The sequence below is a fragment of the Zootoca vivipara genome, chromosome 8 (assembly GCF_965207765.1).
Source record: "Zootoca vivipara chromosome 8, rZooViv2.hap1.1, whole genome shotgun sequence".
Lineage (NCBI taxonomy): Eukaryota > Metazoa > Chordata > Lepidosauria > Squamata > Lacertidae > Zootoca > Zootoca vivipara.
Window position 1 is genome coordinate 83960165 of NC_142591.1, and position 19975 is coordinate 83980139.

Below are 19975 nucleotides of genomic sequence, written 5' to 3' on the forward strand. Positions count from 1 at the left end.
ACTTAATTTGCTCATTTGTTCATCTTCTTTAAATGTGTACTCTTATGAAACTGCAGGTTATTACAATAATCCTGCCAATGTTTTTACCTGTTCGCAATTTATCTGTAAATATTCAATAAACCATTTCTATTCTTTTATTTTTTTAAAAAATGTTATCTTGATTTCTTATTCCTCCGGTAGGTTTCACCATTTCTGCATATTCCATAAGTTTTTGTATCCTTTCTTCCTTTGCTGGGACTTACAGCACATATAAAAGCAAAGTAAAATGTCAGACATTAAAAACTTCCCGTTATAGGGCTGCCTTCAGATGTCTCCTAAAAGTTGTGTAGTTCTTTATTTCCTAAATCAGGCACCCCCAACCTTCGGCCCTCCAGATGTTTTGGACTACAATTCCCATCATCCCTGACTACTGGTCCTGTTAGCTAGGGATCATGGGAGTTGTAGGCCAAAACATCTGGAAGGCCGCAGGTCCCTGCCCTAAATTCTAATGGTTTGCACCAACCGAAAGATTTGACTTCTAGCGTTGAGAATCAGGACAATCTGTTTCGTAGCCACTTTGAGTTTTTCCAATTTATTTGTTTGGGACAGAATTTCGTGGGAATGGGGAGTGGCATCCTATGGCAAGATTCACCAGGATGAGTATCTGAGCATGCAACGGATCACCGGCTCAGCCAGGTGATTCTCAGCTCAGCTGGGCTCAGCTGGCATTAAGCCCCCAACCACAGCTGAGCTGAAGATCAACAGATGCCAGTTGCTCAGCCAAGGCACCTGTATGTCTCCAAAAAGGGGTGATGTGGGAGTGGAACCAGCCAAGCGGGCGACTGACTTAGGCTGGATCCTAAGCCTGTTCCTCTCTGTCATGCAACCTGGCCTAGAAGACTATTTTAAAGGTTAGTATAAACAGCAACATGGGACCCAGGTGGCGCTGTGGTTAAACCACTGAGCCTAGGGCTTGCTGATCAGAAGGTCAGCGGTTCGAATCCCTGTGACGGGGTGAGCTCCCGTTGCTTGGTCCCAGCTCCTGCCAACCTAGCAGTTCGAAAGCACGTCAAAGTGCAAGTAGATAAATAGGAACCGCTACAGCGGGAAGGTAAACGGCGTTTCCATGTGCTGCTCTGGTTCACCACATGACCTGGAAGCTGTACGCCGGCTCCCTCGGCCAATAATGCGAGATGAGCGCGCAACCCCAGAGTCGGTCACGACTGGACCTAATGGTCATGGGTCCCTTTACCTTTACCTTATAAACAGCAACAGCCCAGCTGCTGAACAAATTTTGGATCTGTTGTAACTTCACACCAGTTTTAACTTACACCAGTGTTTCTCAAACTTGGGTCTCCAGCTGTTTGGGAACTACAATTCTCATCATCCCTGACCACTGGTCCTCCTAGCTGGGGATGATGGGAGTTGTAGTCCAAAAACAGCTGGAGACCCAAGTTTGGGAAACACAGACATACACCAACTTGCTTTATGCCAACTTCTTGTGCAAAGGGTTGCTTCCTAGACCCATTCCATTCGAAAGGAAGCCCTGTTTTCCCCTTATTGGCTATAATGAGAAATCCAAAAACAGCCATAATATTTTTCCTGTTCACAGAAGTGAATGAAATTTGCAGGCATAAGAGCCCCTCCAGAGTGAATTAACCCTGCCATATTGTAGTCAGGTACACCCAGGGTATCCCCCCCCCCCTCCAGGAAACATACTTCTTTGAAAGAAAGAGGAAGGGACGGAGGGACGGAGGGAGGGAGGATGAAGTCCAAATCTTTTTCAACCAGACTTGCAATCTGAAAGTGTGTCCAGCCCCTACTTGCTACCCCAAAGGAACAAAAATCTCATAATTTTCATAACAGTCACTACCATGGTTGTCCTGCAAGGGCAGACTTCACTGTTCTGAGTTAGTTACAATAGGAATCATTGAGGCGGTAGGGTGGTAGGAAAGAGGCCATGGAGCCCCAAGATATTGGGGGGATTAAATGTCACCCTCTCGGCCCTCTGCTGCTGATCTAATGCTCTGCAGAGTTCATTGCCAACTGTGTTGGAGATCCAGGTGTTTGTTTTTGTTTGTTTGTTTGTTTGTTGCTTTGCTACGGGGCTCTTCATTTCCTTCATTTTGATGTTTGTGTGTTTAATTCTCCTTTAAAAATGTTTCACTACAGCAGGGATCAGTTGGAGCGGTGGGAATGAAATGTTTACCTCCTTTGTGGTAGAGCCTTTTCCAGATGGGACCCTGTTTCGGGGAAATCAATCACAAGGCCTAGCAGCCGGAACACAGCAGCCTATTAGCAGGGATGTTTAGTTAAAGTTTGCTGACTTTTAAGAGGTGCGTGGCGGGGAGAGTGGCGAGGCCGGTGGGTGGCAAAAGAAGGGCCCATCCAGGCATCCCCTTTTTCTGAATACTGGAATCAGCATGCTTGTCTTGCTGAGACAGCAACAGCAGTAGGCTTGCAGGGTGTGGGGGGGGGGGGTCTTCCACATTCACAAATCATAAGCTGAATTGCACTTGCAAAGGAAAATGATGAGGACAGAACATTTTCCTTCCTGCTGCAGTGAGGAAAGATGTCGCTCATGATCCTGGCATTGTGTCCTGCAGGCAGAGGAAGGACTAAACAGATGGCAAAAGCTTTGGGATAGGCAAGGGTTTGGGGGAGCCTTGGGGAAGCACCTTACTGTGGGGTCTCAGAAAAAGCAACAGAGGCCTGTTCTTGTCCTGTTTTTTGGTTAGCCTAACTCAGGGGTCAGCAAACTTTTTCAGCAGGGGGCTGGTCCACTGTCCCTCAGACCTTGGGGGTGGGTGGGAAATTGAATGAATTCCTATGCCCCACAAATAACCCAGAGATGCATTTTAAATAAAAGCACACATTCTACTCATGTAAAAACACCAGGCAGGCCCCGCAAATAACCCCGAGGTGCATTTTGTATAAAAGGACACAGTCCACTCATGTAAAACACACTGATTCCCGGACCGTCCGCAAGCCGTATTTAGAAGGCGATTGGGCCAGATCTGGCCCCCGGGCATTAGTTTGCCTACCCATGGCCTAACTGATGCTGTTTTGCTTCTGTAAAAAAAACTGCCTGTTTTAGAATTCAGGAGGGTGAGCCACAAATACCAGATAACGTTGCTAAGTGGGTTTCAGGAAAACCTCCCTCTGCCAGGCAACTCTTTCCTTCAAGGCCTCCAGGCAGGGTGTCCTGCTTCGATCAGTGCAAGGAACCTTGAAAGGGTGAAAGGGAGGGGGGGATGCCTATATAAAAAAGTATGACCAAAGGCTATTGGGGGCTCACCTGCTCTGTTTTACTCAGCTGAATAAATGAGTGATTATGGAAATCTCCTCTGTCTATGGCATTTATTGGCTTTTCAGTGACCAAGGCAGTTTGGGCCCGATTAGCGGACCCCACAATTACCATCCATCCTCATGGCTGTTATAGCCAGCTTCTCCTTTTTCTCCTACCTTGCCCTTGTTTCCACCTGTTTGCTTGCAAGACAAAGAGTCAGCGAGCAAGCAGGTTGCGGTGTCGACTGCTTTCTCCGCGTCGCCGCCACTGCCATCTGGATGAAAGCAAGAGGCAGGTGAAGACCAAGCAGGCTGCGATAGCGAAGAGGAGGAGCAGGTCCTCAGCAGATACCCAGCCACGAATGTATTAACCTTTTAAAGCTGGTTCCGCAATGTGTTTTGATAAGGCGAGTGGAATTTCACAAGGGGGTTTAGCGAAGCCACGTATTGGATAGGCCTTTGTCTGGAGTTGAGAGTTTAGTGTTCACTGATGGGAAAACAGGCAGACCCGCCTGCTTGGAAGATAAACAGTAGGTATCAGCCATTGATCAGCAACTCGGGTGACTCATAGTTTGGGGATGGATGGGATATTGATGTAAGAGGCGGTGAGTGAAGACAAATCAATCTGACACTGTTTTAGAGAGACCTTGCAGTTTCTAGTGCCACCTCGACTGGTCATTGGAGATGGCATGCCTCTGAATGTCAGCAGCTGGAAATTAGAAGCAGGGAGACCCAGGGGTAGAGGAAGGGGGTGTGTGGGGTGCAGGCCGCCCCAGGTGTCATCACTGGGGGGGTGACAAAATGACAAAATATTAGTTTTTTTAAAAAAAAAATTAAAAAAATTGGGCTCACGAAAGTTTTTAGTTCAGGCAACGAACATAACGAAACGCTGCTGGCACTTGGTGCCACACCGCAGGGGACGGCACTTACCATGGAGCCTGCAGCGTGCCAGAGCCACACATCTCTCCTGGGAGTGACGTGGTGGCTGGGGCGCCTGCAGGCTCCATGCAGCGTGGGGCTTGCGCCTGCCCTCCGCCTCTCCCTCAGCCGCCCTACAGCTGAGGGGGAGGCAGCAGAGAGGCTCCATGCAAAGCGCCCCGCCCCCATGGGCGGCTCGCCCTGCCCCCAGTTGCGTGCGCTGCACCAGGCACCCGAGCGGCTAGCTATGCCTCTGGGGAGACCATACTTCCGCTGAAGTCCTGCTTGCAGGTAACCGGCCGGCTGCTGCAAAAACAAGCCGCTATACTAGATGTGTCTTTGATTTAATCCAGTAGGATTTATTCACATCTTTATTTATTAGATTTATCTACGGCCTTTCGTCTTCTTCTTTATAAATTTGTTGTTCAGTCGTTTAGTCATGTCCGACTCTTTGTGACCCCATGGACCATAGCACGCTAGGCACTCCTGTCTTCCACTGCCTTCCGCAGTTTCGCCAGACTCATGTTTGTAGCTTCGAGAACACTGTCCAACCATCTCGTCCTCTGTCGTCCCCTTCTCCTTGTGCCCTGAATCTTTCCCAACATCAGGGTCTTTTCCAAGGATTCTTCTCTTCTCATGAGGTGGCCAAAGTATTGGAGCCTCAGCTTCACGATCTGTCCTTCCAGTGAGCACTCAGGGCTGATTTCCTTCATAATGGAGCTTTTGGTTCCAGACACTCACCCAGGCTATATAAAAAAAAAGTTATTTGAAATAGTGGATTTCAAAAGCCACCAAGGAGGGTAATAACCCAATAGAATTCGAAACACTAAGAATCAACTGCACATTTATTCAAAGTCCAATTACAACTATTTAGCTTAATTTATTTTAACAAAATTGTTGAACTGGATCCAGTGATACCAGCTTTTCCAAGCCCAAATGGCCATTTATGTCTCCGGTACCCCCTGCTACCTCTTTGCCTCTTTGCAACCCCTCCCCCCCCCCGGATAATAACACAGCCTGATGGATTTAGATGGCATATATCCTCCGTATATGTACACATACTGCAAAGAAATGCTTTTCAAGTTAGTTCAGGGAAACCAATGTTTATTCTCACAGACATAACACGAGAGATGAGCTGGTGTAGAGATAATGAGGCACAGGAAACAAATCTCATGTCATGGAACTTTGGCGGTTGTTGCTGTTGTTTTATTTTCGAAAAAGCACATTTGTGCTTTGTTTTCAGAAGCTGCAAATTCAGTGAATACATGAAACAGCTCAGTAAAACCAGGACCTTCTAATCTAAACCATGGCAGCCCAATTATGGAACATGTATTCCCAGGTTTTAAGGCAGGGGTGCTTTGTGGTCTTTTCAGCACAAACCTTTCCATTTTCCGGGGGCTTCTGATCAATCCTATGCTGTTGCAGTGAACCGTGGCAAATTCTAGTTCACAGCTAACCCGGATTCCTCCACAGCACTTCCAGCATCTCAGGGATTGTGAACTGAGAAGGAGGGTGTGTGTTTGATGATATATATATATATATATATATATATATATATATATATATATATAATGTCCGTACAGAGTGTGTGCTCGGAAGGGGGTAGGCTATCCAATTGGAGCTTTTTGTGTCTCTCCACAGGCAGGGTTGAGGAGAAGTTCTGTGCCAGCATTTAAAAGACGTTGGGGGGGGAGGAGAGAAGTTGGCTTTCACTTCTCAGCAAAAAAACCCGAAATCCCAAAATGAAGACAGTTGCTTGTGTCATGCGCGCCTTGTGCATTTGGGAGTGGGAGTGCCTGCCACAAGCAGATGTGTCCTTGATCTGCCAGACGGAGCCTCCAGATGGCCTTGTGGAGACATCGGTGCCCTGCTAGATCCTCTCTCAAGGAAAGCCTGGGCATTGCTGCGTTTCCCAGCGTCGCATCCTGGAATTAACGAGAGCATGTTTCTCTCTCCTTCTCTCCCCCAGGTGTTGCTTGCCTCGGCCAGAAGGAGGAGCCCGAATCCAAACATGGGACGGCTGGATTGATCTCATGTAGAGCCCGGGGCGAGAACTCTCTCATTTCCTCCTGTTATGTCCAAGATCTGCCCTCTGCCTGGCCATTGCTTTGAGTTCCAAAGGACGAGGGACCTAGGATGAGGAGGAGCACTGGATATACCTTGAACCTGCTTTTATTATTGCCACTTTTCTTTGTGTGGACCGTAGTGGCGCTCGACCTTGGGCAGTCTCCGTGCACCACTCTGGTCCAGGGCAAGTTCTTTGGCTATTTCTCCTCGTTTGCCGTCTTCCCGTTGAACTCCTCCCGCTGCTCTTGGATTATCCAGAATCCTGACCCCAGGAGGTACACCTTGTACATGAAGGTCTTGAAGCCCACAGGTGGATGCGACCACCAGCAGATACGGACCTACCAGTTTGACTCCTTCTTGGAGTCCACACGGACGTACTTGGGCATGGAGAGCTTTGACGATGTGCTGAACCTCTGCGACAGCTCCACCCGCTATGCCTTCCTCCAGTCCAGCAAGCAGTTCCTCCAGATGAAGCAGACCGCGTCCGCGCTAGAAAGCGGGCATGTCCGGTGGAAGCCGGCCAAGGTCCAGGAAAGGGATTTCTCGGTGGAATACCTTGTGGTCGGGAACAGGAGCCCCAGCAAGGCTGCCTGCCAGATGCTGTGCAAATGGTTGGATACTTGCTTGACCACCAGCAGCAGCTCCCACCCCTGTGGCATAATGCAGACCCCCTGCGTTTGCTCCAGCGGAGAGGTGCTAGACCAGCCCAGCGATATCCTGGGCTTCGCCAAAAAGAGGGACGATTGTTTCAAAGATGGGATTTACTTGGAGAATTGTGTGAGCAGCCCAAAGGACAGCAGCGGGCTGGATTTCTTGGGTAAGTGTATGTCGTCCTGATGCTCAGCGGTGCAGAAGTTGATCAGAGCTTATGGCTCAGGTACTGGGGAACATTTTCCCCCTCCACCCATTCATTGATTGGCACAGTCAATACCACAGTTTCAATTTCCTTTGATTTAAAGTGATCTTGGCTTGCCGTCGTTGAAGACATCAAAAACTGGAGGCCGATTTCAAAGTGGTTTTGCTGTCTGTCTTTGGGGGTTGTAGTAAGGGATGTTAAGAATTCTAAGGAAGTTAGCAGCAGGCCTTTTCCATGGTTGCTCCCCGTCTGTGGAATGCTCTCGCCAGGGAGGCTTGCCTGGCAATGTTGTTATATGTCTTTAGTTGCCAAGCAAAAGCAATCCCCATTAACCAGGTCTTTAGCCTTTAACTATCTGTGCCTTTTTGAGTGGGAGGGATGCCTTAAACCATTTTTATTTATTTCTTGGTTTTAATCTATGTATGCGGGGGTTTTGCTTGTTTCCGTAAGTCACTTTGAGTTGCCTTGGCATTAAAAAACAAATAACAAATTCAATTAATTAATAAATACTACTACTAAGAACAATCATTGGTTCAGCCTTTGCTAACTCCATCCTCCAGATGTGTCCTCCAGACATGCTGGCCGGGGCTGATGGAAGTTGAAGTCCCAAGCATCTGGAAGGCACTTGGTTGGTGAAAGCTGTCTTACCTCCTACAGAAAATCAGTTCTTCGAAATGGGTTAACTCTTGCTCTGCAGACATGCCATTAGAAATGGCTGCTCTAAATTTGCCTATGGTCTCAGGGCTGGCCAAACCATAGAGGCCAATTAGGCAGCTGAATAGGGCAACACAATCCCATGGGAGCCTTCTCCAGCATAGCCGCCAAGTTTTCCCTTTTCTCGTGAGGAAGCCTATTCAGCATAAGGGAAAATCCCTTAAAAAAGGGATAACTTGGCAGCTATGTTCTCCAGCTGTGTTGACGTTTTGGAAAGAAAGACTGGAGTTGTGTAGAAGATGCACCGAATGAGCTTTGCAGCTTGCTGGGTGGATGATCTAGATTTGGGTGTTTTAGCACTGAACTTCCTGACAGTAAGAGATGTTTGGCAGTGGAATTTGCTACCAAGGAGTGTGGTGGAGTCTCCTTCTTTGGAGGTCTTTAAGCGGAGGCTTGACAGCCATCTGTCAGGAATGCTTTGATGGTGTTTCCTGCTTGGCAGGGGGTTGGACTGGATGGCCCTTGTGGTCTCTTCCAACTCTATGATTCTATGATTCAAAGTCTTTAAATTTTAAGCTATTGCGGGAAGGTAACTGGTGTTTCCGTGCACTGTTCTGGTTCGCCAGCAGCAGCTTTGTCATGCTGGCCACATGACCTGGAAGCTGTACACCGGCTCTCTCGGCCAATAGCATGAGATGAGCGCCGCAACCCCAGAGTCGGTCACGACTGGACCTAATGGTCAGGGGTCCCTTTACCTTTACCTTTACTACTATAGTGAGGGGGAGAGTTTAAATTCCAGAATTCATTTTATTTTTTCCACTGAGGTTAGCATGTATTGCCTCCCATACCGTTTTCCATGCAGAATTTCCTCATTTTATGCATTCTTCTATATTAAGGTTACCAGGCACCCCCCTTTCCCAGGGACAGTCCCCGGATTTACAGCTTTCTCAGCTTTCACATGTACGTAGTGAACAATACAAGTTTCCCTGGAGTCATTGAAAAAGATCTGGTAACCTTATTCTATATCAGGGGTCAGCAAACTTTTTCATCATTCCTTTGCCCCACAAATAACCCAGAGATGCATTTTAAATTAAAGCACACATTCTATTCATGTAAAAACAGTGTCCTATTATTTAAAATGCATTTCTGGGTTATTTGTGGGGCATAGGAATTTGTTCACCCCCCAAAAAATATATAGTCCCCCCACAAGGTCTGAGGGACAGTGGACCGGCCCCCTGCTTAAAACATTTGCTGACCCTTGCCCATGATCATCATGGCAACCATGGAGTCTTTAGTCAACACAGAGCCAGTCACCTGGGCATGGATGTTGATGTCCCTCAAAACCAGCAATCTGGGAGTCCTCAGCACCGCTTCTGAGCCAGCAGAACCCCCAATCTGTCTCAAATGCCCAATGCCAGGAACACACACTCTAGATCCGTCCCAGAAGGAAAGAGAGAGAGAGAGAGAGAGAGAGAGAGAGAGAGAGAGAGAGAATTTCTAAAGACCACAGCAACTTCCCCTCCCTGACCCTCGAGTCTACGCTGCTGATGCTCCACAGTTGGGTAAAGACCAACTCCACCCTGCTCACCCACCCTGGTCTCATTGATACAGACCAGATCAGCCTCCTCATCCATAACTGGATCATGGATGAGAGAGGTCTTACTCAGAGCCGACCTGGCATTCAGCAACAGCACCTGCAAACCCAAGGACTGGCTGACAGGGCACCTGAAATTCCCCACATTGGAGGAGGAGTTGGCATGTGACACATTCACCAAGTGCCTGTGTTATGTGCCCCTTATCCGGCCTGCCCCACCTCCCCCACTGTACCTCCTCCTACCCTTAACCACTCTTCTAGCCCTAGCCCAGGCCCTCCAGATGTTTTGGCCCACAACTCCCATGATCCCTAGCTAACAGGAACAGTGGTTGGGGAAGATGGGAACTGTAGTCCAAAACATCTGGAGGGCCGAAGTTTGGGGATGCCTGCCCTAGCCCTAGCCCTGTTCTGCTCTCGTTAGCTCCTCTCTTCCTAGACACATCTCTCATTGACAACAACAAAAAACCCTACACAAATTGAAAACAGTTAAAATAATTAAAAACAATTTTTAGAAACCCTCCAAAAATGAAGCCAAAGCAAAACTTTATGCATTATCCTCCTTGTTGGACTGAATCTCCTTCCAACAGAGAATTCTACAAAGGTCTCTCTCTCTCTCTCTCTCTCTCTCTCTCCTCCTAGCAAAGTCTTTTCCTGAGCATCCTAATCTCGCTTTAGCTGCTGCTCCACGGTAGCATCTCTAACAGGATGTTCTGATTGCCTCTGTGCTGGCGCAGGTCTCTTCCAGACCTTAAGGCAAGACTTGATGCCAGCTTTGGGGGGTAAATGTTTTTGTGCCTGCAGTACACAAAAGCAGCAGGTGGTGTTTGTTTGAATGGATGAGAAGGCCCTTTAGGGAGGCTGCTGCTGGCTCCGCGAGATGGTGGGGCCTGGTGTGCATCTCTCAGTTAGCAGAGATGTTGACTTTTGGCTGTACATGCAGCTTATCTGAGAGATAAACAGTAGCCTGGAGAGCTGCTTGGCCGGCCATTATCTGTTGAGATGCTTTAAAAGGCTTTTTGGATTTTTGCTGTGACATCACAACAGCGTGTTATTAACACAGAAATAGCAAGTTGATGGGATGTAAGTTTTAGCTGCTGGAAGCAGGAAAAGGAGCTGAAATTGCCTTGCCTGCGCGTAGGGCGGTTTCCTCCTTCTCAGTTGCCCCAACATGTCCCCAGCCCTCCCCATTATCTTTTGGGTGGGCCCTAAGGACTTAAAAGCAATTAAATCTGTTGTCTGAAAATGGCAGCTTTAATTTAGTAGTGGCTGGGGCTGATAGGGTGGAGGGCAGGGAGCCCATCACTAGGTGGCGCCAGAGTCAATGAAAGGTGCAGCCAGAGCCAATGGCAGGCAAAACGGTTTCTGTACTTAAGTACCACTAGCAGCCATGCAGGAAAACTGTATGGCAGTGCGGGGGCCCGGCTGATGCCCATTGGGACTGGCAGGGCAGAAGGCAGGGAGGCCAAAATTGGTGGAGACCAATGATGGGGAGGCAGCAAAGTCTAGTTTCACCTTCCCCCCCCCCTGCTGATTTCTACAAGTGCAACACAAAGAGCTCATCCAGACTCATCCAGACGTGCTTGTATGGCACATTTCCAAGCCCAGGTCCACTGTATCTGGGACATTTTTTTTCGTGGGCACTTTTCCCCACGAAAACCTCGTCTTTACCACTAAATCGGAGAAAACAGCAATCTGCAGAAAATTCAGATTGCTATTTGTTCCAATTCCGCATTAAAGAGTGAGTTTCCGCAGGGGAAGCTCGGACACAGCACTTTAAAGTGGTATTTCCCAAACTTGGGTCTCCAGCTATTTGGGAACTACAATTCCCATCACCCCCGGCCACTGGTCCTCCTAGCTAGGGATGATGGGAGTTGTAGTCCAAAAACAGCTGGAGACCCATGTTTGGGAACCCCGGACCTAGAAAGTGCTGTGCAAAGAGCTGAGTATGGATGAGCCTTGATACCAAGGAGGGGGCAGCTAATTGACAGTGCCACCCCCTAGACTGGTTGTTGTAGGTAGGAAGACAGACAGGTGGAGGCTGGCTGTGGACATACTGAGGTTGGCGGGTGGTATCCCCCTTTCTGCAATGGACCAGCCTGCACCGCTGCTTGTTATGTGTCTCCTTCTGAACCTCCGGGATCAGGCCAATGGCTCATCTAGTTCATTATCCGCTTCTTAGTGGCCACTCAAATGCCTGTGGGAAACCCAAGCACAAGAGGAACATTCTCCCCTCCTGTGATTTCCAGGAACTGGTATTGAAAGGTATTACACATACATTTTGGAAATATGTACCTGGGTGTTTATTTCCTGCAGTTGCTGCCCCTCCTTGTTTATCTTATTTATTTTTTTCCTTAAAATTTATACACCTCTTGATCGTTGAAAACCTGCAAGCATTTTATGAAATGGTAGAACAGTAAAATCGAGGGGGCGGGGCAGAATCACAGCCCTACTTTAAAGCATACAAAAGTTACAATGCTAAAAGATTAAAGCAGAAGGTGTTTTTGTGAGTGCATCACAAGGCAAAGGATCCACAATATATGTCATTCATTGGAATTACGCAGTGGGGTGTTAAGAGGCAGGGGGTGGCAGGGGGATCTGGAGGTGACGATCAGACTTTGAAAGCTGGCATCATTGGATCAGATTCATCAGTTTTGTTGAATAAATTCAACTAAAGAGTTTTAACTGGGTTTTGAATACATGTGCAATTAATTGTTGCTCCTTCGAATTTTATTGTGTTGTTATCATACTTAGTTGGTTGTGCTAGCTGCTGTTCTGAAGAATGCTTTTAAGTTGATGGGGCAGGAAGAACTGGGCTCCAAAGTTGGGGGTGGCCCAAAAAGTTTGGGAACCACTAAAATAGATCAAGCCAAGAAAGAATGTCAAACCAAACAGCTCTGAATATAGAAGGATCTGTATTAAGGAATCCCCGGTGTGCAAATATGGAGAACGGGAGGGCTGCGCTTTCTTTTCCAGGTGCCCCCTTCCTCTCCCTTCCTCGGCTCCCGTCTCTGGATCTGAAAGCAGATGGTGTGTCGGGAGTGGGGTGGCCGGGCTCTCCGCAGAGTGTCAGTAAAACAAGCCATTATCCGAGCGCAGTGCAGATGCAGCAGAAGGCTGGGAAGTCAGGGGACTCTGCCCAGCCAGATGCCAGAGCTACTCTCATATATTTTGCATGGGGTTGGTGTGAGCCTTCCAGTATCGGGAGGGAAAGATAAATCCCCTATTCCCTAGCTAGCTCTTCCTCGACATTCTGAAATCTTAGCAGGAACCTTCAAGTTCCCTTTACAATCAGAGCACATGATCGGGGTGTCTGTGCTCATCTGTGCCCGCAGAAAGTCCTAGATTTATACCCTGGCACCACCAAACCTCAGAGAGTTGCATTGTGGATAATCCTGAGTGAGATGGACTTCTGCTTCCTGTTCCCTATCTCTGTTCTTCTCTCCTTCTTCTGCTTCTTGTCCCAGTTTCAGTCTCTAGCACAGGTTTAGGCAAACTCGGCCCTCCAGATGTTTTGGGACTACAACTCCCATCATCCCCAGCTAACAGGACCAGTGGTCAGGGATGATGGGAATTGTAGTCTCAAAACATCTGGAGGGCCAAGTTTGCCCATGGCTGCTCTAGCATCTCCTGGTGGGAATGGGAGAGATTCTGGAGAATCATAGTCAGTGTAGATAGCACTGGGCTGGCTGGACCCACGTCCTGACTCATGTATGGCATCTCCTTAGGTTTCCTATGGACACATTGAAGTCCATCTTTATTCTAGAGGAGCTAGCCTACCATTAGACTCTGAACAAGGCCTGAGGACCCACATTCCACCCCCAAAAGGAAATTATGCTACTCTTCTCAGCACTCTTTGCTTCCCTCAGAATTCGGCCGAGTTGTCTCAAACGTTTGCTTCAGGTGAAATAGGGTGGGAATTTGGGGGAAGGGGAACTTGCTGCCTTCCATGGAGCTCTTGCCATGGCTGCCAGTCATCAGGAGGAGCTCCCCACAGAAGCTTATAATCACACTCCCCCCCCCAAAAAAAAGAGTAAATAGTGGGAGATTCAGGACAGATGAGATATTTTTCCCCCACACAATTCATAGGATTCACTATCACAAGATGTAGGGAAAAGATTCCATGAGGACTGGAATCTTATTTTATTTCTGGATGAATCAGTGCTTGAGAACATGCATTGCAAGCTGAAGGTGACCCAGAAACTATATCTAATCCAGAATGCGGCAGCTAGACTGGTGACTGGGAGCTGCCGCTGTGAACATATAACACCGGTCCTGAAAGACCTATATTGGTTCCCAGTACATTTATGAGCACAATTCAAAGTGTTGGTGCTGACCTTTAAAGCCCTAAATGGCCTCAGCCCAGTATCCCTGTTGAGGCATCTCCACCCCCATCGTTCAGACACTGAGGTCCAGCTCTGAGGGCCTTCTAGCAGTTCCCTCCCTGAGAGAAGTGAGGTTACAGAGAACCAGGCAGAGGGCCTTCTCGGCAGTGGCTCCCTTCCCGTGGAATGCCCTCCCACCAGATGTCAAGGAAATAAACAACTATCTGACTTTTAGAAGACATCTGAAGGCAGCCCTGTTTAGGGAAGTTTTTAATGTTTGATGTTTTATCATGTTATTAGTGTTCTGTTGGGAGCCGCCCAGAGTGGCTGGGGAAACCCAGCAGGATGGGTGGGGTATAAAGAATAAATTGTTGTTGTTGTTGTTGTTCTTGTTGTTGTTGTTACTTTATTTTATTTTTAAATAATAATTATTTTAGAGGAATCTGTACGCTGAAGCTCTTGGGCTCAGTCCCCGCCATTTTCAGGTAGGGTTGGGAAAGAGCCCTGTTTGAAGAGAGCAAAGAGCCATTTTCAATCTGTGCAGACAACATTCAACTAGATGGACTAATGACCTGACTTTGCACAAGTCAGCCGCTTAAATTCCCATGTTTGGGGCTGCTTAACTTGTTGAGTGGTAAACCTGGCACAGCCCACCTCAATCAGCCGACCTGCCCTAATTCTGCTCACCCATCGCCTTCTCCAAGAGACAAGATTTCAATTCAGTCCACCTTGAAAGGTGAACCGAACTTTCTGAAATGGTACAAGGACTGAAGCACAGCCCTCCTTCAAATTTTGCACCTCTCTGAATTTTTGCAGTGAATTCTCTGGCCAAGTAATGTGGACATAGGCTGGGGTGATGTGTATACACACCCACACATGAAAACAGTGAAAGTAGCATACAAAATAAGCCCTGTTAGGGAGACTTGCTTCGCAAAAATGTGTATATTAAGGAGAATTGCATACAAATGTGTATATTGGGAGAAATTTGCAGTAAAAATCTGACGGGTTTTCATGCATATGTTAAAAAAAGGAAAACCCTCAAAAAGCTGATGTGGAAATGTGGGAAACTAAAGCTCAGATTGGAAAAATGAGCAGCTGAAACTGAAAATGACAAATTTGGCCACAGGTTCTTCATGCCAGGTCTACAATGAGCATACGTAGTAAATAATTGCATTATGATAATGTGGGTGCCACTTCCTTCTTGGTAGTGGCACCCACCCTGTGGAATGCCCTCCCACCAGAGGTCAAAGAGAACAACAACTACCAGACCTTTAGAAGGCATCTCAAGGCAGGCAGCCCTGTTTAGGGAAGCTTTTAATGTTTGATGGATTTCTGTATTTTAATATTTTGTTGGAAGCCGCACAGAGTGGCTGGGGGAACCCGGCCAGATGGGCGGGGTATAAATAAATAATAATAATAATTATTATTATTATTATTATTATTATTATTATTATTAACATGGGCACCACCTCACAGTGAGAGAAGGCAGAATAATAATAATAATAATAATAATAATAATAATAATAATAATAATAATATATTATTATTTATACCCCGCCCATCTGGCTGGGTTTCCCCAGCCACTCTGAGCGGCTTCCAATAGAACATTAAAATTGTTGTTGTTGTTGTTGTTTAGTCGTTTAGTCGTGTCCGACTCTTCGTGACCCCATGGACCATAGCACGCCAGGCACTCCTGTCTTCCACTGTCTCCCACAGTTTTGGTCAAACTCATGTTCGTAGCTTCGAGAACACTGTCCAACCATCTTGTCCTCTGTCGTCCCCTTCTCCTAGTGCCCTCAATCTTTCCCAACATCAGAGTCTTTTCCAGGGAGTCTTCTCTTCTCATGAGGTGGCCAAAGTATTAAAATACAATAATCTATTAAACATTAAAAGCTTCCCTAAACAGGGCTGCCTTCAGATGTCACCTAAAAAATGTTTTTCCAATCTGAGCTGCCTTTCCAGCATTTTAATAAAATATATTTCCTTTTTGTAAGATATAAAGGAGGGGGCAGGAAGGAAGAAAACGAAAGGCCTTGCTTCTGTTCCCTGCTCAATAGCTTATGAACATGATAACAATGCGGAAATATCAGCAGTTACCTGCCGACTGTCCCATTGGTTCTCCACGGAGACGAGAGGTGGAATTTACACCCAATTTCGCTAGGGAGTTTCACAGGCAACTACTTCCATTATTGCTATGAGGGGACTTTTATGTGTAATTTAATGAGCAGCGCCACGGCAAACAGCTTAACTGCTCGGTTTGGTGTCATTCTTTCCAAGTTCAGTGTTATTTAACACCCTCTCGGACTCGGGCAATGGAGACAATTCCTCCCAGGTGCTTTTGCAGCAGGATACCGGGGTGGAAATGAGAGTGGAGAGAAATCAGTGCACAGTCTTTAGAGCGGTGGTTTAATGCTAGCAGAGCTGGAACCATGGGGGCAGGGGAGGTACTGTAGATGGGATACATCACCCACCCCAAAATGATCTTCTGAGGCCCCTGCCCTGAATTTTCCACTTCCATTATTTTAAAGGAGCCAATCTCCAGATCTTTTACCGATGAAAAGGGTGGAGACCTGCAGGCCTGCAGGACACATGCGACCCTCAAGATGTCTCAACCTGGCCTTCAGGACTTGGAATTTGTGTACGCTGTTTTGATTGATATACACATTTTTTGACAAGCAATTTACCTACGTATAATGCCTTTTGCTGCTGTTGTTATTTCCCCCAATGTATGCATTAGGCCTAGAAGAGGTGCTGAAAGAGTGTCTGGAATGTGCCACTTTAGGCTTCCGGGGTTGGGGTCCCAGTATGGCTGAATACTCAATGCAAGATGGCAGGGATACATGGCCAAGCCTAGCCAACACCTTGATCTTTCGTCTTCTGTATGTAGAATTGGTTTTCCGCAATTGAACATTTCATCAGGTGCGACCCCACCTGCGCTATGAAGTGGTACAGCTCAGACGGCAGGATGGATAAATCTTTCAGTTTCTCTGTTTCTAATTTGTGGTCTAAACCAGAGAGCCTAGGGCTTGCCGATCAGAAGGTTGGCGGTTCAAATCCCCGCGACAGGGTGAGCTCCCGTTGTTCAGTCCCAGCTCCTGCCAACCTAGCAGTTCGAAAGCACGTAAAAGTGCAAATAGATAAATAGGTACTGCTCTGGTGGGAAGGTAAACGGTGTTTCCGTGCACTGCTCTGGTTCGCCAGAAGCGGCTTTGTCATGCTGGCCACAGGACCCGGAAGCTGTTTGCAGACAAACGCAGGCTCCCTCGGCCTATAGAGCGAGATGAGCGTGCAACCCCAGAGTCGTCCGCGATTGGACCTAATGGTCAGGGGTACCTTTACCTTTTTAATTTGTTCCACTTTTAAGTTCAGTTCCCCGCATCTCCACATCAGTTTCCATGTTCTCAAAAAGCCCTTGTGAAGATTCATCTTAGTGTGAATTTCTTCTAATACACACATTTGTGTATGCTGTTTTGCCCAATATGCACATATTATTATTTTTTTGCATTTTCCCTATTTTGATGCATTTTTGCACATCATAATGTACACATTTTCATGCGCAGCTTTCCCCTGATATAGGAATTTTTGAGCATGTTACTTGCCGCAAGAGCTGAAATACAAAATCTGAAGAAGTGTGGCTTTCAAAGGACAGTTTTGTTTTGGGTTGCGTATTGGCTCGAAAAGTGCAAATCAAGTAGCTTCTCCTTAAAATGCTCTTCCACAGCTCTCCACGGGGAAAATCAATCCAGGTGGGCTGTGATGTCTCCCTTGACCCGGGTGATGCCATATTGAGCCCCACAGTGCTCTGATTTATTAATCCAAAAGGGACTTTCCCCCCTCCCCTCTGTGCCTGCCCACACATCTTATTTTTAGTTTTTATGCGCAGGACACAGGCCCGACCTATTTACATATCCTGCTCATCAGCGTTCTAAGTCTTAATGGCTTCCTAATGCAGCCCTAATGGGATGGGACATGCTCTGAACACTGCATGCCGCAATTACATATACGTTGCCGGGCCTCTGTATTTTGCTCAGAGTTCAAAACCATGCCATAACAATTCTGCATGGTAGCACACTTCATTAAGTAAGATAGTTGTTGTGGCCCCCACGTGACCCATCCAGCTAAATGAATGCTTACTGACTTAGGGTATGGATGGCTACCAAGTTAGCAATAAAGCAACTCGATCTGGCTCAGCTGGTTTGCTTGGGAACTTACCAATGTACCGTCATCAGAATGACTGGAGTGGGCAATTCTCCATAAGTACTGTATATTCTGGCGTATAAGACAACTGGGCGTATAAGACGACCCCCCAACTTTTCCAGTTAAAATATAGAGTTTGGGATATACTCGCCGTATAAGAAATACGATCCAGCATATAAGACGACCCCTGACTTTTGAGAAGATTTTCCTGGGTTAAAAAGTAGTCTTATATGCAGGAATATACAGTAGCCCCCCCCCCACTTAAAAAAGAAGGCAAAATCGAGGAGAATAGAGCTAGAGGGAGAGAAGGGATGGCTAAGTGAAGAAAAATCAACGGGAAACTACTGATTTATTTCGTTAAACGTATACACTGCTTGATTGTAAAAGAAAACCTCAAGGTGGTCTACAAAAGGGGGGGACCCAGTAAAATTACCAATAAGAAGAATTAATAACAATTAATAACAAAAAGTTAACCTAGGAAAGAAAAATCCTTCCAGTAGCACCTTAGAGACCAACTACTGTAAGTTTCTCAATGGTATGAGCTTTCATGTGCATGCACACTTCTTCAGATTAAAACTTACCACAAACTTTCTGAACATCTGGGTAGGCTCATCTGTGCAAAAAATGTTTTTAGCAGTTGCCAAAAAGAGCACACTGAAGGCGCCTGCCTGATATCAATAGGCAGGGAGTTCCAAAGTTTCATTGCCGCCACACTGAAAGATCGAGTTCTTACAAATGCAGAACGGGTATTTTGCGGGACCTGTAACAGTGTCAGTTCTGCAGATCAAAGTGGTCAGAACTAACCCTAGCTCTTTCTAGTGGATTAGACTATCAATGGATACTGTCAGAGGCTGGGCAGAGGAGGGATGGGGGAGACCGCCTCCCCATCCTGACCCTTCCAGGGAGGAGGAGGAGGAGGAAGACAGTATAGATTTGCAACAGGGGTTTGAGGGAGGTCTCAGCTCAGAGGCAGATGAGGGGAAAAGCTGGGAAATCATGAGAGAGCCAGAACAACACCCAGCTGACACGTTGTCATTAGAAAACATTCCAGACCCTCCATCTCCCAGAACCCGGTGAGCCTTAAAAGTAGGAGAGCAAAGAGCTCAAAGACAGAGGGGGCTTAGCAGCACCTCTAGAGGAGATGACGAGAATGAGGAATGAGGAACTGGGAGAGACAGGGGGTGGTGATTCACTCGGGACTACGCCATCATCCAAGAGGCTGGGCCTCTCTCTGTGAAGTTTGAATTAAAAAAGGACCATAAGAAACCTTTCTTTGTCTTTATGCTTTCCTGGGCAACCAGCCAGGAGCTGCTGACAACATCCTGACAACCACCGAGTGAAGCCATCTTAAAGAAACCCAACATGGTGCTCTACCACTGCGTGTGCATGTGCAGAAGCGGTCCCTCCGGTTGCGGAAACCTCAGGATCCGACTGAAGCTCTGGAATGGATCCCATCCGCAACCGGAGGTACCACTGTGTTCGCCCTCCACTGTTGGAGGCAGTATGTCTCTGAATACCAGTTTCTGGGAATTGCCAATGGGGGGGGAGAGCTCTTGTACTTGGATTCCCCGCAGGGATCTGGTTGGCGAATGTGAGAACAGAATGAGTTATTAGATGGTGCTTTGGCTTGATCTCTAGTGGGTTCTTCGTATTTTCTTATGTAGGACTAGGGACTGCTGCCTCTGCTGGTTTCACTCACCTATACCTCCCCCCAGCCTGCAACTCCATCATCCAGACTGTTGGGTGGCTTTTGAGAAGCATTTATTGTTTGCTCAGTTCTGCCGCTGGCTCCTCCCACTCCTGTCATGTGACACCCTCCCCTAAGGTTGCCAAGAGGGCAATGCAGCCTTTGGGCTGAATAAAGGTTCCCCGACCCTGATCGACCATATGTCTGCAGGAGGTTTCTGGATGAAGAGTGAGATGAGAGGCCGGTGAACGGAGTTAAGGCAGAATCATAGATGGAAAGAGGACCAAGGCCCGACCAGAGAAGAATGGCAGATGAAGTGGATGGATTATGTCGAAATGGCAAGAATGACCGAAAGAATCAGAAATCAGGAAGACCAAAATTTCAATAAGGAATGGGGAAATTTTATATTAAAA

The 19975-nt window shown here is 47.1% G+C and overlaps 1 protein-coding gene across 1 annotated transcript in view; it reads left to right on the forward strand.

The window, feature by feature from the left end:
- The first annotated feature begins 6190 nt into the window (after positions 1 to 6190).
- Positions 6191 to 19975, forward strand: part of LOC148684925 (adhesion G protein-coupled receptor B1-like) — a 93913-nt gene continuing 80128 nt past the window's right edge. The window contains exon 1 of the mRNA XM_088676420.1: positions 6191 to 7069. Within this exon, the coding sequence (XP_088532546.1) occupies positions 6322 to 7069 (748 nt within the window). The 5' untranslated portion in view covers positions 6191 to 6321. The remainder of the gene's footprint in view (positions 7070 to 19975) is intronic.